This window comes from Leucopleurus acutus (genome assembly GCF_964270905.1).
Source record: "Leucopleurus acutus genome assembly, chromosome: 5".
NCBI classification, from domain to species: domain Eukaryota; kingdom Metazoa; phylum Chordata; class Mammalia; order Artiodactyla; family Delphinidae; genus Leucopleurus; species Leucopleurus acutus.
In genome coordinates this window covers 134,122,288-134,136,571 of record NC_139147.1, presented here as the reverse complement: position 1 = coordinate 134,136,571, position 14,284 = coordinate 134,122,288, and the positions used below count along the sequence as shown (strand labels likewise).

Below are 14,284 nucleotides of genomic sequence, written 5' to 3'. Positions count from 1 at the left end.
GTGGTTGGGTAGGGCCTGAGACTAGTTCTGCCTAATGAAAGTAGCATCCCCTGTGGACCAGAGCATTTAATTGCTGGTGTGAGACTGTAGTCTGTTCCCCTTTCTGGCACAGTGACCAAGCTGCCTTCAAATCGTGTGTCAGCTCCATGAATCTGGATCCTTGCGTGACTGAGCAGAGCCCTCTGGCCAAGCTATCATAATGCTAAAGAGAAATAAAACACTAATTGTTTAAGCCACTGAGATTTGGGAGTTGGTTGTTAACCACAGCATGTATAACCTAGCCCAGGGGTCCTCATCCCCCAGAACCGGGCCACACAGCAAAAGATGAGCCGCAGGCAAGCCAGCCAAGTTTCATCTGCCGCTCAGCATCCCTCGCATAGGGCTGAACCATCCCCCCCATCACTCACATTACCGCCTGAACCATTCCCGCCCCACCCCCGCCACGTGGAAAAATCGTCTCCCATGAACCCGGTCCCTGTTGCCAAAAAGTTTGGGGACTGCTGACCTAGCCTATCCTGATTGTTAAGGCATCTGGTGGAAATAATAAGGGAAAAGAAGTTTTTAGCTGCATATTCTAAAGACCTGACATTTTTTAAGAAATAAGCCCAAGTCACTCCCAGATTTCCACGTAGAAGAAGATTCTACAACATAAACTAATGTCTTACATTAGACATGAAAAGCTAACTTAAGAATTGGAGAATGTATTGAAACAACCTTGGAAACAACAAGATCTAGGTAAAAGGATTGCAGGGTTATCATTGGATAAAATAATTAAATGTATTATTTTCAATTATTAGTTACCTCTATCAGCATTTATCAAAATTATCCTGAATTCTTATTTTTTTCTTCTATCATCTCTCTGGTTATAATGTGATTAATTGGTGACTTGTCATGCATTATCTAGTTAATTTGTATTGTATTTTTACCTGTCTTTAAAGATATTCAGGATTGTATTTCATGTTTTCCATACACTCATCTTCTTGTTTTTTTCTTCATAAACACATTTTCAGGTCACATTGAAGTAGTGAAATTACTTGTGGCACACGGAGCTGAAGTGACATGCAAGGACAAGAAGTCTTACACACCTCTCCACGCAGCAGCCTCTAGTGGGATGATCAGCGTAGTCAAGTACCTTCTTGATCTTGGGGTTGATGTAAGCAGTACAGAAGAATGGAGCATTTTGTGTGTTTGTGATTTTGTTGTTGGCAGAAGTTATTTCAAATTTAAAAGATGATTTCTTACAATAAGATTTTTGTCTTTTAATAGTTTTATGTTTATAGTCCTTCACATAATATACAGTGCACTGATGTCTGACCAAGTCATGAAGTTAGTCAAATGTATTTGGCAGAAGTTATTTCAAATTTAAAAGATGATTTCTTACAATAAGATTTTTGTCTTTTAATAGTTTTATGTTTATAGTCCTTCACATAATATACAGTGCACTGATGTCTGACCAAGCCATGAAGTTAGTCAAATGTATTAAGAGGTAAAATATATTCCAAAGGTGAACGGTTGATTGACAGAAGTTTTTCTTTTCCATCACATTCTAGGCCCTGTAGCTTCATTTCAGCTATGGAAACCAGCAGATCAGACATATTTGGATTATTTTCCTAAGTGGCTGGGTTATTGTTAGTATTATTTGCCCAGTTTGTCTAATATTTCCTTTAAATGACCGTAGCTGTTCACATTACAGGATATTGGCCAGAGGCAGGCAGGAAAACTAGAGGCTTCTGGCCCATTAGCTGCAAGTGTTCCTTACTGTATGATCTCTTTGGTTCAGAGGGGTTGCTCCTTCAGCTGAATATATTTGATTACGGAACTGGGATAGCTAAGAATACCTGGAACTCCCACAGTCCATCCTTTAGGCACAGTTCTGACAAACTCATCTGGTCTTTAAAACACAGATGAAAAAGCAGCCAGGTAGAAGGAGAGAGGGAGGTAGTTTAGATCAGCTGCAAAGACAGAAAGATAGGTGGTAATCTGGTTGGACAAAGAATACGTGGCAGAACTGTGGAGCTGGATAGCCTATTAATTTAATTTAAGGACTTTGTGAAGCACTTAGTTATTGAAAATGTAGGGATCAAAAATTCAAACACATTGTTAGGTAGAAGCTTGTAGAGTGCAAACAGATGAAAGTTTTATTTCAACTCAGCAGTTCCTAGCTCTGTTTCAACAGAGTGACATAATGCCTTAAGAGACCCTTGATCTAGATAAATGAGATAGCCTTGTTTCTGATCACTGTTTCAAGTCCATTCTGGTGCAATTTTTAAAGCTTATGTTACTGACAGCAAAATTATAAACTCTGGTGAGAGTGTTCTTCAGAAAAAGTGGTCAGACTTAGAGCCACTTAGTGACATGTGGCCTCCAATTGCATGACTTAGTTTCCTAGAGCTGAAGTGAGTGACTTAAAACAATAAATTTAATCTCTCAAAGTTTTGGAAGCTCCGAGGGAGAATCTTTTCTGTGTCCGCCAGCTTTTGGTGATGAAATCTAGATAACTTGACTAAAGTTAAGTGTTGCTTTTTCACTTCCTCTAATTTCTGTTACCAGAGATGTGAAAAAAGAAAATGTTAAATAAAGTTGTGATAAGTTGGGGCCAACCACAAGGTTAGAGGGCACAGTCTCCACACAGGACTGACTTCAGTTTTGATGATTCACTAGAAGGACTCCAGAAACTCACTGCAAGCTATTATACTCACAGTTATGGTTTATTATGCAGAAAAGATACAAATTAACATCAGCCAAAGGAAGAGACACACAAGGCAGAGTCTAAGAGTATTCTAAACACAAAGCTTCCATTGGCCTCTCCTTACAGAGTTAGGACTCCTTACTCTCCCAGCATCAGAACGTGACATATGCACATAGTATTGCTAACCAGAGAAGCACTCCTGAGCTTTGTTTTCAGAGTTTTATTGGGCCTCCACTACATAGGCATGATTGATTGATCAAAATTGCTCATATGGTTGATTTCAGTCTCCAAGTCCACTGATACCAGCGGACCCAAAGCCCCTCCCCTCCATCACATGGTTGGTTTATGTGGTGTGGTTGGCCCTGCCCTAAAGACCCGCTGTGCCTGCTCCTACTCTCAGGTCCAGGGTAGCCAGCTCCCACCCTGGACAAGGACACAGCTGTCAGGTGTGCCATAGATGACCTCCCAGAAGACAGGAGCGAAAGTACAATTCTTTACCACAGAAGAGTTATGTAAACTTTAAAATATTCATCCAATATATTTTTTAAGAAATAGAAAGGAAACTTCAGTTACATGAATTATTTCTCAATGTTGACTATATTTTTTGAGCATATTCATTTTGGTAAAATGTCAGTATGTAGGCTGGAAAATATCTAAAGCCCAAGTTTGTTGCAAAAACGAATTAAATAGAAAAGGATGTCAGTCATTTTTAAAAAAATCTTTCTCTCTACTAATCAACAACTTTATTAATCTTTTGTCACTGTAAATAGCAGAAAATATGCGTGTTTTTCAATATGTGTCAGAATTTTCAGTTTGTGTTCATTTTTCATGATTCTTAGAATTAATTCTGTGATTGTCCCTTCCCTAGAATGCTTTTAAAAATATATTATTTGTTTTCATTTTCCTAAAATATCTCTTGGAATCATTCAGTTTTGTCATGAAGTAGACATCGTATATATGAGTTATGTTCCCTGAAGCTACAAAATCGTTTGACACCAAAATGTTGTTATGTTCATTTTTTTATTGAAGTTTAAGATGATAAGCCATATCTGTGTATTTATCCCTGTTTGTTTCTCACTTTAATAATTAGATTTCAACCACAGTGTTGCTAAAATAGCTCACAACGATAATTAGGAAGACTGCTTTAAGATTGACAATTTTTTTCTTCCAATAGATGAATGAACCAAATGCCTATGGAAATACACCTCTTCATGTAGCCTGCTACAATGGACAAGATGTTGTCGTGAATGAACTTATAGACTGTGGTGCTAATGTAAATCAAAAGAATGAAAAAGGGTTTACTCCTTTGCACTTTGCTGCTGCATCAACACATGGAGCATTGTGTTTAGAGCTTCTAGTAGGCAATGGGGCCGATGTCAATATGAAGGTATGAAGTAATATCAGAATCCCTATCTAGTATTTAGGAGTTCACTGTAGTATCAGTAGCTACTAAAAAGGAGTGAATTACTGATAACACACAGATGAATCTTAAAAATACTATGCTGAGTGAAAGCGTTACACAAGAATGTATTCACTATTTCCATTTATATAAGGTTTTAGAACAGACAAAATTCCAGTTATATGGGGTTCCATACGCTATAGTTGGGGAAATAAAAAAAAGAGAGAACAATTGTTGCCTCTGGGAGGAGAGACTGATGGAAAAGGGGCGTGGGGGAACTTTCTCTGTGGTGGTAATGTCCTGTATTTTGACAGCTTTGTTATATAAATAAGTGTTAGTCAAAACTCATCAGGTGGTACATTTTTTGTATGTCTCATTGCATGTAAATGTTCCCGTAGAAGGTTACAAATCAAACAAATACTGAACCCTAGTTAATGATATGCATACCAAAGTGTTTAGAGGTAATAGGTAGTGATATCCTCAGCTGACTTTAAAAAGCATCACTTAGGGACTTTCCTGGCGGTCCAGTGGTTAAGACTGCACGCTTCCACTGCAGGGGGCACAGGTTTGATCCCTAGTCTTGCATGCCACGCGGTGTGGCCTCCCCCCCCCCAAAAAAAAGCATCACTTAATTGCACGGATGGGTAGAGAGATGGATGTATGATAATGCTCACATAGTAAAATGTTAGTGGTAGACTCTAGGTGGTAGGTATATGGGTGTTCACTGTAATATTCTTTCAACTTTTCTGTTTTGAAATTTTTCACAGTGTTAGAAAAATTAGAAGACTGATACAGTGTTTTACATATAAGAATAGTTGCTTTTTTGGTTTTTTGGTCATTCGCTTCCAAGAGTGAACATTTAAATTTAAAAATATGTGAAAATTCTGGAGCCAAAATATACGTACCTTTACTGCATAATTCTTTGGAAATGCACCTGCAACCACAGTTTTGAACATAACTACTTCATAATGTGTAATCATCATTTTATATTTTCCAAGATGCTTTCACTGATTGCTTCTGTATTAATTTATTAATTCATTCTTTGAGCACTTGCCAAACCATGTCTTGTGGTGTAAAGAAAAGAAAACCACAAACAAAATTGAACCGTTTAGGATTAGTAAAAACATTTAAGCTTCAAATGTTTTCAGAGCTTTCATTGCATAAAATTTCAGCTTCTTTTGTAGGTGTGATGAGCCAGTGTCTTTCAGACTGGTAGAGAAAGGAGTCCATTTTCTTACCTGTCTAACTTTAGAAAATCCTTTAACGATGCCACTGACCCACTCTGACAGCTGTAACAGCAGCAAGCCCATCTATAATTAGGTCGTTGCTCTAAATTGCCCCTTGCCAGCTAAAGGACAAAATTTATACATATCAACTTATGGAAGGAAAGGGCATGAGATATCATAAAGAACTCCTTTCTGGTTAAAATGTCTCTTTTACGAATATACATTTAAAGCTTTCAGTTCTCAATCAAATCACCAACTAAACTAAAGTTTTATTTTTAATAATTTAAATAACTTCTAAATATTTACTGATAAGTTCAAACTGCTTATTTTGATTTGAAGAATTCCTGCTGTTTGGATAATCAGTGCCTAGAAAAAATATCAGAATTCTTGTGGGGGTGGGAAGTTAGTTACTTGTTTCCTCAAAAGCCTAGTAATATTTTTTAATGAAGAGTTTTTCAAAATAAAAAATTTGAAATTATCTTCATATTCTTCAAACGAAAAGATCTCATCACGTAGTTTTAGTCTCTGTGAGACCCCTTTATGATAAAGGGGCTGTAGTTAAAATTATCTTTGTTAAATATTAAGTATCATGAAATAAGAGGCTTACCTATATCATTAACTATTATGCATTTTTTAGTTTATATGGGGCTGGGTAAAAATTAGGCTTTCTATTTTATACAGTGCCATTTAGACATGACTGTTTACTATAATTTGAAGATAATTAATCGCTTGCTTCATGTCATTGCCTACGTAGCTGACTCTAGTACCTATGATTATTTTGAAGTCAGTATTTTCTTTTGAAATGTTGAGATGAGAATCAGTTCTACAAGAGGGTCACTTGTAGTATAATGCTTAGCAGTGGTTTTATTTGAAGTTACCTCCCTAATGATTTAGAAAATTCAGTGGTAGATTTTACACATGACAAGGGAATGTTTTAGCAAAACAGTTAAGATGTGGTGGTTAAGTAGATTTGAAGACAACAGACCATGATGCTGGTTTAAAAATAGATTTCATAAAAGTTGCTTTAATTTTGTCTAAGGACGTATGACATCCTGCTGATGTGCAGTTGCCCAGTTATCTTACTGCCGAGTTCCATTGAAACACACTCCCTAAGTTGTTGATGACTTCTGAGGTACCGTCCAACTGACATTATGTAAAAATTGTTGATAGCAGTGAGTTTTCAACGCATAAGAATTTGCATTCATTCAAGAATATATCTTCGTTCCTGACACTGTGTTTCCTGTATTTGTAAAATCGATGCTTATCGAATTATTGTTTGACTAACGAGTTAAGGCTTTGACATTTGCCTTGGAGGAAAAATATTATATTTGTTGACCCTCAAGTTCTCCTTATCAAGGCACCTTTCTCCTTCATCTTTTCCTCCCATTCCATTCTCTATTTTGATTTTTCTGTCCTTGATCAGGTTGTGGATGACTAGAATTGGAATGTGAACTTAGATTTGTAATTATTCAGTTTATAAGTTTTTTAATTGGTTATCCTACAGAATACTACATAGAAGTAAAATGAATGGGTTTTTTTTACATATTTATTAGAGTATAATTGCTTTACAATGGTGTTTTAGTTTCTGCTTTATAACAGAATGAATCAGTTATACATATACATATGTTCCCATATCTCTTCCTTCTTGCATCTCCCTCCCTCCCACCCTCCCTACCCCACCCCTCCAGGCAGTCACAAAGCACCGAGCTGATCTCCCTGTGCTTTGCGGCTGCTTCCCACTAGCTATCTACCTTACATTTGGTAATGTATATATGTCCATGCCTCTCTGTCCCTTTGACACAGCTTACCCTTCCCCCTCCCCATATCCTCAAGTCCGTTCTCTAGTAGGTCTGTGTCTTTATTCCTGTCTTACCCCTAGGTTCTTCATGACATTGTTCTTTTCTTAAATTCCATATATATGTGTTAGCATACGGTATCTGTCTTTCTCTTTTCTGACTTACGTCACTCTGTATGACAGACTCTAGGTCCATCCACCTCATTACAAATAGCTCAATTTTGTTTCTTTTTATGACTGAGTAATATTCCATTGTATATATGTGCCACATCTTCTTTATCCATTCATCCGATGATGGACACTTAGGTTGTTTCCATCTCTGGGCTATTGTAAATAGAGCTGCAATGAACATTTTGGTATATGACTCTTCTTGAATTATGGTTTTCTCAGGGTATATGCCCAGTAGTGGGATTGCTGGGTCATATGGTAGTTCTATTTGTAGTTTTTTAAGGAACCTCCATACTGTTCTCCATGGTGGCTGTACCAATTCACATTCCCACCAGCAGTGCAAGAGTGTTCCCTTTTTTCCACACCCTCTCCAGCATTTATTGTTTCTAGATTTTTTGATGATGGCCATTCTGACTGGTGTGAGATGGTATCTAATTGTAGTTTTGATTTCCATTTCTCTAATGATTAATGATGTTGAGCATTCTTTCATGTGTTTGTTGGCAGTCCGTATATCTTCTTTGGAGAAACGTCTATTTAGGTCTCCTGCCTATTTTTGGATTGGGTTGTTTGTTTTTTTGTTATTGAGCTGCATGAGCTGCTTAAAATTTTTGGAGATTAATCCTTTGTCAGTTGCTTCATTTGCAGATATTTTCTCCCGTTCTGAGGGTTGTCTTTTGGTCTTGTTTATGGTTTCCTTTGCTGTGCAAAAGCTTTGAAGTTTCATTAGGTCCCATTTGTTTATTTTTGTTTTTATTTCCATTTCTCTGGGAGGTGGGTCAAAAAGGATCTTGCTGTGATTTATGTCATAGAGTGTCCTGCCTATGTTTTCCTCTAAGAGTTTGATAGTTTCTGGCCTTACATTTTGGTCTTTAATCCATTTTGAGCTTATTTTTGTGTATGGTGTTAGGGAGTGATCTAATCTCATACTTTTACATGTACCTGTCCAGTTTTCCCAGCACCACTTATTGAAGAGGCTGTCCTTTCTCCACTGTACATTCCTGCCTCCTTTGTCAAAGACAAGGTGACCATATGTGCATGGGTTTATCTCTGGGCTTTCTATCCTGTTCCATGGATCTTTCTGTTTTTGTGCCAGTACCATACTGTCTTGATTACTGTAGCTTTGTAGTATAGTCTGAAGTCAGGGAGCGTGATTCCTCAAGCTCCGTTTTTCTTTCTCAAGATTGCTTTGGCTATTCAGGGTCTTTTTTGTTTCCATACAAATTGTGAAATTTTTTGTTCTAGTTCTGTGAAAAATGCCAGTGGTAGTTTGATAGGGATTGCATTGAATCTGTAGATTGCTTTGGGTAGTAGAGTCATTTTCACAATGTTGATTCTTCCAGTCCAAGAACATGGTATATCTCTCCATCTATTTGTATCATCTTTAATTTCTTTCATCAGTGTCTTATAATTTTTTGCATACAGGTCTTTTGTCTCCTTATGTAGGTTTATTCCTAGGTATTTTATTCTTTTTGTTGCAGTGGTAAATGGGAGTGTTTTCTTGATTTCACTTTCAGATTTTTCATCATTAGTGTATAGGAATGCCAGAGATTTCTGTGCATTAATTCTGTATCCTGCTACTTTACCAAATTCATTGATTAGCTCTAGTAGTTTTCTGGTAGCATCTTTAGGATTCTCTATGTATAGTATCATGTCATCTGCAAACAGTGACAGCCTTATCTCTTCTTTTCCAATTTGGATTCCTTTTATTTCCTTCTCTTCTCTGATTGCTATGGCTAAAACTTCCAAAACTATGTTGAATAAGAGTGATGAGAGTGGGCAACCTTGTCTTGTTCCTAATCTTAGTGGAAATGCTTTCAGTTTTTCACCATTGAGGACGATGTTGGCTGTGGTTTGTCATATATGGCCTTTATTATGTTGAGGAAAGTTCCCTCTGTGCCAACTTTCTGCAGGGTTTTTATCATAAATGGGTGTTGAATTTTGTCAAAAGCTTTCTCTGCATCTATTGAGATGATCATATGGTTTTTCTCCTTCAATTTGTTAATATGGTTTATCACATTGATTGATTTGCATATATTGAAGAATCCTTGCATTCCTGGAATAAACCCCACTTGATCATGGTGTATGATCCTTTTAATGTGCTGTTGGATTCTGTTTGCTAGTATTTTGTTGAGGATTTTTGCATCTATGTTCATCAGTGATATTGGCCTGTAGTTTTCTTTCTTTGTGACATCCTTGTCTCGTTTTGGTATCAACGTGATGGTGGCCTCGTAGAATGAGTTTGGGAGTGTTCCTCCCTCTGCTATATTTTGGAAGAGTTTGAGAAGGATAGGTGTTAGCCCTTCTCTAAATGTTTGATAGAATTCATCTGTGAAGCCATCTGGTCCTTGACTTTTGTTTGTTGGAAGATTTTTAATCACAGTTTCAATTTCAGTGCTTGTGATTGGTCTGTTCATATTTTCTGTTTCTTCCTGATTCAGTCTTGGCAGGTTGTGCATTTCTAAGAATTTGTCCATTTCTTCCAGGTTGTCCGTTTTATTGGCATAGAGTTGCTTGTAGTAATCTCTCATGATCTTTTGTATTTGTGCAGTGTCAGTTGTTACTTCTCCTTTTTCATTTCTAATTCTGTTGATTTGAGTCTTCTCCCTTTTTTCTTGATGAGTCTGGCTAATGGTTTATCAATTTTGTTTATCTTCTCAAAGAACCAGCTTTTAATTTTATTGATCTTTGCTATCGTTTCCTTCATTTCTTTTTCATTTATTTCTGATCTGATTTTTATGATTTCTTTCCTTCTGCTAACTTTGTGGGTTTTTTGTTCTTTCTCTAATTGCTTTAGGTGCAAGGTTAGGTTGTTTATTTGAGATGTTTCCTGTTTCTTAAGGTAGAATTGTATTGCTATAAACTTCCCTCTTAGAACTGCTTTTGCTGCATCCCAGAGGTTTTGGATCATCATGGCTCCATTGTCATTTGTTTCTAGGTATTTCTTTTATTTCCTCTTTGATTTCTTCAGTGGTCACTTCGTTATTAGTAGTGTATTGTTTAGCCTCCATGTGTTGTATTTTTTACAGATCTTTTCCTGTAATTGATATCTAGTCTCATAGCGTTGTGGTCGGAAAAGATACTTGGTACCATTTCAGTTTTCTTAAGTTTACCAAGGCTTGATTTGTGACCCAAGATACGATCTATCCTGGAGAATGTTCCATGAGCACTTGAGAAAAATGTGTATTCTGTTGTTTTTGGATGGAATGTCCTATAAATATCAATTAAGTCCATCATGTTTAATATATCATTTAAAGCTTGTGTTTCCTTATTTATTTTCATTTTGGATGATCTGTCCATTGGTGAAAGTGGGGTGTTAAAGTCCCCTACTAAGTGTTACTGTCGATTTCCCCTTTATGGCTGTTAGTATTTGCCTTATGTATTGAGGTGCTCCTATGTTGGGTGCATAAATATTTACAATTGTTATATCTTCTTCTTGGATCGATCCCTTCATCATTATGTAGTGTCCTTCTTTGTCTCTTGAATAGTCTTTATTTTAAAGTCTATTTTGTCTGATATGAGAATTGCTCCTCCAACTTTCTTTTGGTTTCCATTTGCATAGAATATCTTTTTCCATCCCCTTACTTTCAGGCTGTATGTGTCTCTAGGTCTGAAGTGGGTCTCTTGTAGACAGCATATATATATGGGTCTCGTTTTTGTATCCATTCAGCCAATCTGTGTCTTTTGGTGGGAGCATTTAGTCCATTTACATTTAAGATAATTATCGATATGTATTTTCCTATTCCCATTTTCTTAATTGTTTTGGGTTCGTTATTGTAGGTCTTTTCTTTCTCTTGTGTTTCTTGCCTAGAGAAGTTCCTTTAGCATTTGTTGTAAAGCTGGTTTGGTGGTGCTGAACTCTCTCAGCTTTTGCTTGTCTGTAAAGGTTTTAATTTCTCCATCAAATCTGAATGAGATCCTTGCTGGGTAGAGTAATCTTGGTTGCAGGTTTTTCTCCTTCATCACTTTAAATATGTCCTGCCAGTTCCTTCTGGCTTGCAGAGTTTCTGCTGAACGATCAGCTGTTAACCTTATGGGGATTCCCTTGTGTGTTATTTGTTGTTTTTCCCTTGCTCCTTTTAATATGTTTTTTTTGTATTTAATTTTTGACAGTTTGATTAATATGTGTCTTGGTGTATCTCTTTTTGGATTTATGCTGTATGGGACTCTCTGTGCTTCCTGGACTTGCTTAACTATTTCCTTTCCCATATTAGGGAAGTTTTCAACTATAATCTCTTCAAATATTTTCTCAGTCCCTTTCTTTTTCTCTTCTTCTTCTGGAACGCCTATAATTCGAATGTTGGTGTGTTTAATGTTGTCCCAGAGGTCTCTGAGACTGTCCTCAGTTCTTTTCATTCTTTTTTCTTTATTCTGCTCTGCAGTAGTTATTTCCACTATTTTATCTTCTAGGTCACTTATCCGTTCTTCTGCCTCAGTTATTCTGCTATTGATCCCTTCTAGAGTATTTTTCATTTCATTTATTGTGTTGTTCATCGTTGTTTGTTTCATCTTTAGTTCTTCTAGGTCCTTGTTAAATGTTTCTTGCATTTTGTCTCTTCTATTTCCAAGATTTTGGATCATCTTTGCTATCATTATTCTGAATTCTTTTTCAGGTAGACTGCCTATTTCCTCTTCATTTGTTAGGTCTGGTGGGTTTTTATCTTGCTCCTTCATCTGCTGTGTGTTTTTCTGTCTTCTCATTTTGCTTATCTTACTGTGTTTGGGGTCTCCTTTTTGCAGGCTGCAGGTTCGTAGTTCCCGTTGTTTTTGGTGTCTGTCCCCAATGGCTAAGGTTGGTTCAGTGGGTTGTGTAGGCTTCCTGGTGGAGGGGACTAGTGCCTGTGTTCTGGTGGATGAGGCTGGATCTTGTCTTTCTGGTGGGCAGGTCCACCTCTGGTGGTGTGTTTCGGGGTGTCTGTGGACTTATGATTTTAGGCAGCCTCTCTGCTAATGGGTGGTGTTGTTTTCCTGTCTTGCTGGTTGTTTGGCATAGGGTGTCCAGCACTGTAGCTTGCTGGTCATTGAGTGAAGCTGGGTGCTGGTGTTGAGATGGAGATCTCTGGGAGATTTTTGCCGTTTGATATTATGTGGAGCTGGGAAGTCTCTTGTGGACCAGTGTCCTGAAGTTGGCTCTCCCACCTCAGAGGCACAGCACTGACTCCTGGCTGCAGCACCAAGAGCCTTTCATCCACATGGCTCAGAATAAAAGGGAGAAAAATAGAAAGAATTAGAAGAAAGAAAGAAAGAAAAAAGGAAGGAAGGAAGGAAGAAAAGAAAAAGAAGGAAAGAAAGAAAAGGAGGACGGAAGGAAGGAGGGATGGAAGGAAAAAAAGAAAGAAAGAAGATAAAGTAAAATAAAATACGGTAAAATATAATAAAGTTATTAAAATAAAAAATAATTATTAAGAAAAAATTTTTTAAAAAAGGACGGATAGAACTCTAGGACAAATGGTGGAAGCAAAGCTATACAGACAAAATCTCACACAGAAGCATACACTCACAAAAAGAGGAAAAGGGGAAAAAAATCATAAATCTTGCTCTCAAAGTCCACCTCCTCTCTTTGGGATGATTCATTGTCTATTCAGGTATTCCACAGATGCAGGGTACATCAAGTTGATTGTGGAGCGTTAATCCTTTGCTCCTGAGGCTGCTGGGAGAGATTTCCCTTTTTCTTCTTTGTTTGCACAGCTTCCGGTGTTCAGCTTTGGATTTGGCCCAGCCTTTGCATGTAGTTCACCGGAGGGCGTCTGTTCTTCACTCGGACAGGACAGGGTTAAAGAAGCAGCTGCTTCAGGGACTCTGGCTCACTCAGGCCAGGGGTGCGGGAGGGGCACGGCGTGCGGGGCGGCCTGCTGCGGCAGAGGCTGGCATGAAGTTGCACCAGCCTGAGGCTGTGCGTTCTCCCGGGGAAGTTGTCCCTGGATCCTGGGACCCAGGCAGTGGCGGGCTGCACAGGCTCCCCGGAAGCAGGGTGTGGATAGTGACTTGTGCTTGCACACAGGCTTCTTGGTGGCAGCAGCAGCAGCCTTAGCGTCTCATGCCCGTCTCTGGGGTGTGCGCTGTTAGACGCCCGTCTCTGGAGCTCCTTTAAGCAGCGCTCTTAATCCCCTCTCTTTGCGCACCAGGAAACAAAGAGGGAAGAAAAAGTCTCTTGCCTCTTCAACAGGTCCAGACATTTCCCCGGACTCCCTCCCGGCTAGCCGTGGCGCATTTAGCCCCCTTCAGGCTGTGTTCACGCAGCCAACCCCAGTGCTCTCCCTGCGCTCTGACCGAAGCCCGAGCGTCAGCTCCCAGCCCTGCCTGCTGTGGCGGTGAGCAGACAAGCCTCTCGGGCTGGTGAGTTCCGGTCGGCACCGATCCTCTGTGCGGGAATCTCTCCGCTTTGCCCTCCGCATCCTGGTTGCTGTGCTCTCCCCCGCTGCTCCAAAGCTTCCCCCTCCGCCACCCGCAGTCTCCGCCCGCGAAGGGGCTTCCTAGTATGTGGAAACCTTTCCTCCTTCACGGATCCCTCCCACTGGTGCAGGTCCTGTCCCTATCCTTTTGTCTCTGTTTATTCTTTTTTCTTTTGCCCTACCCAGATACGTGGGGAGTTTCTTGCCTTTTGGGAGGTTTGAGGTCTTCTACCAGCGTTCAGTAGGTGTTCTGTAGGAGTTGTTCCACGTGTAGATTTATTTCTGGTGCATCTGTGGGGAGGAAGGTGATCTCCACGTCTTACTCTTCCGCCATCTTCCCCTTGTCCCCAAAATGAATGGTTTTTATAAAGCAGTATAGCCCTGGTTTTTCATAACCTTGCTTATCATGAACACTGCCTCATTGATTTTGTCACTTACCGATTTTTTTTTCCCACTCTTCAAGTGTTTATTCCATAATCAGTTACTGTAGAGAACAGAACCCCAATTGTATATAGGTTGAAAGCAAGAAATATACAGTTTCTCACAATATATCCAGTTGTCAACCCAGATAGCTGTCACACCTTTTCCCACCCCACCGTGTACTTTAAATTTTGGTCA

At 38.8% G+C, this 14,284-nt stretch overlaps 1 protein-coding gene across 2 annotated transcripts in view; it reads left to right on the top strand.

Annotated features, from left to right (window-relative positions):
* The window catches only part of ANKRD28 (ankyrin repeat domain 28), a 185,726-nt gene that overhangs the window by 131,979 nt on the left and 39,463 nt on the right, over window positions 1–14,284 (top strand). For both annotated transcript variants that reach the window (XM_082840084.1, XM_082840083.1), the window contains exons 7-8: window positions 1,011–1,153; window positions 3,864–4,076. In XM_082840084.1, the coding sequence (XP_082696210.1) occupies window positions 1,011–1,153; window positions 3,864–4,076 (356 nt within the window). The remainder of the gene's footprint in view (window positions 1–1,010; window positions 1,154–3,863; window positions 4,077–14,284) is intronic.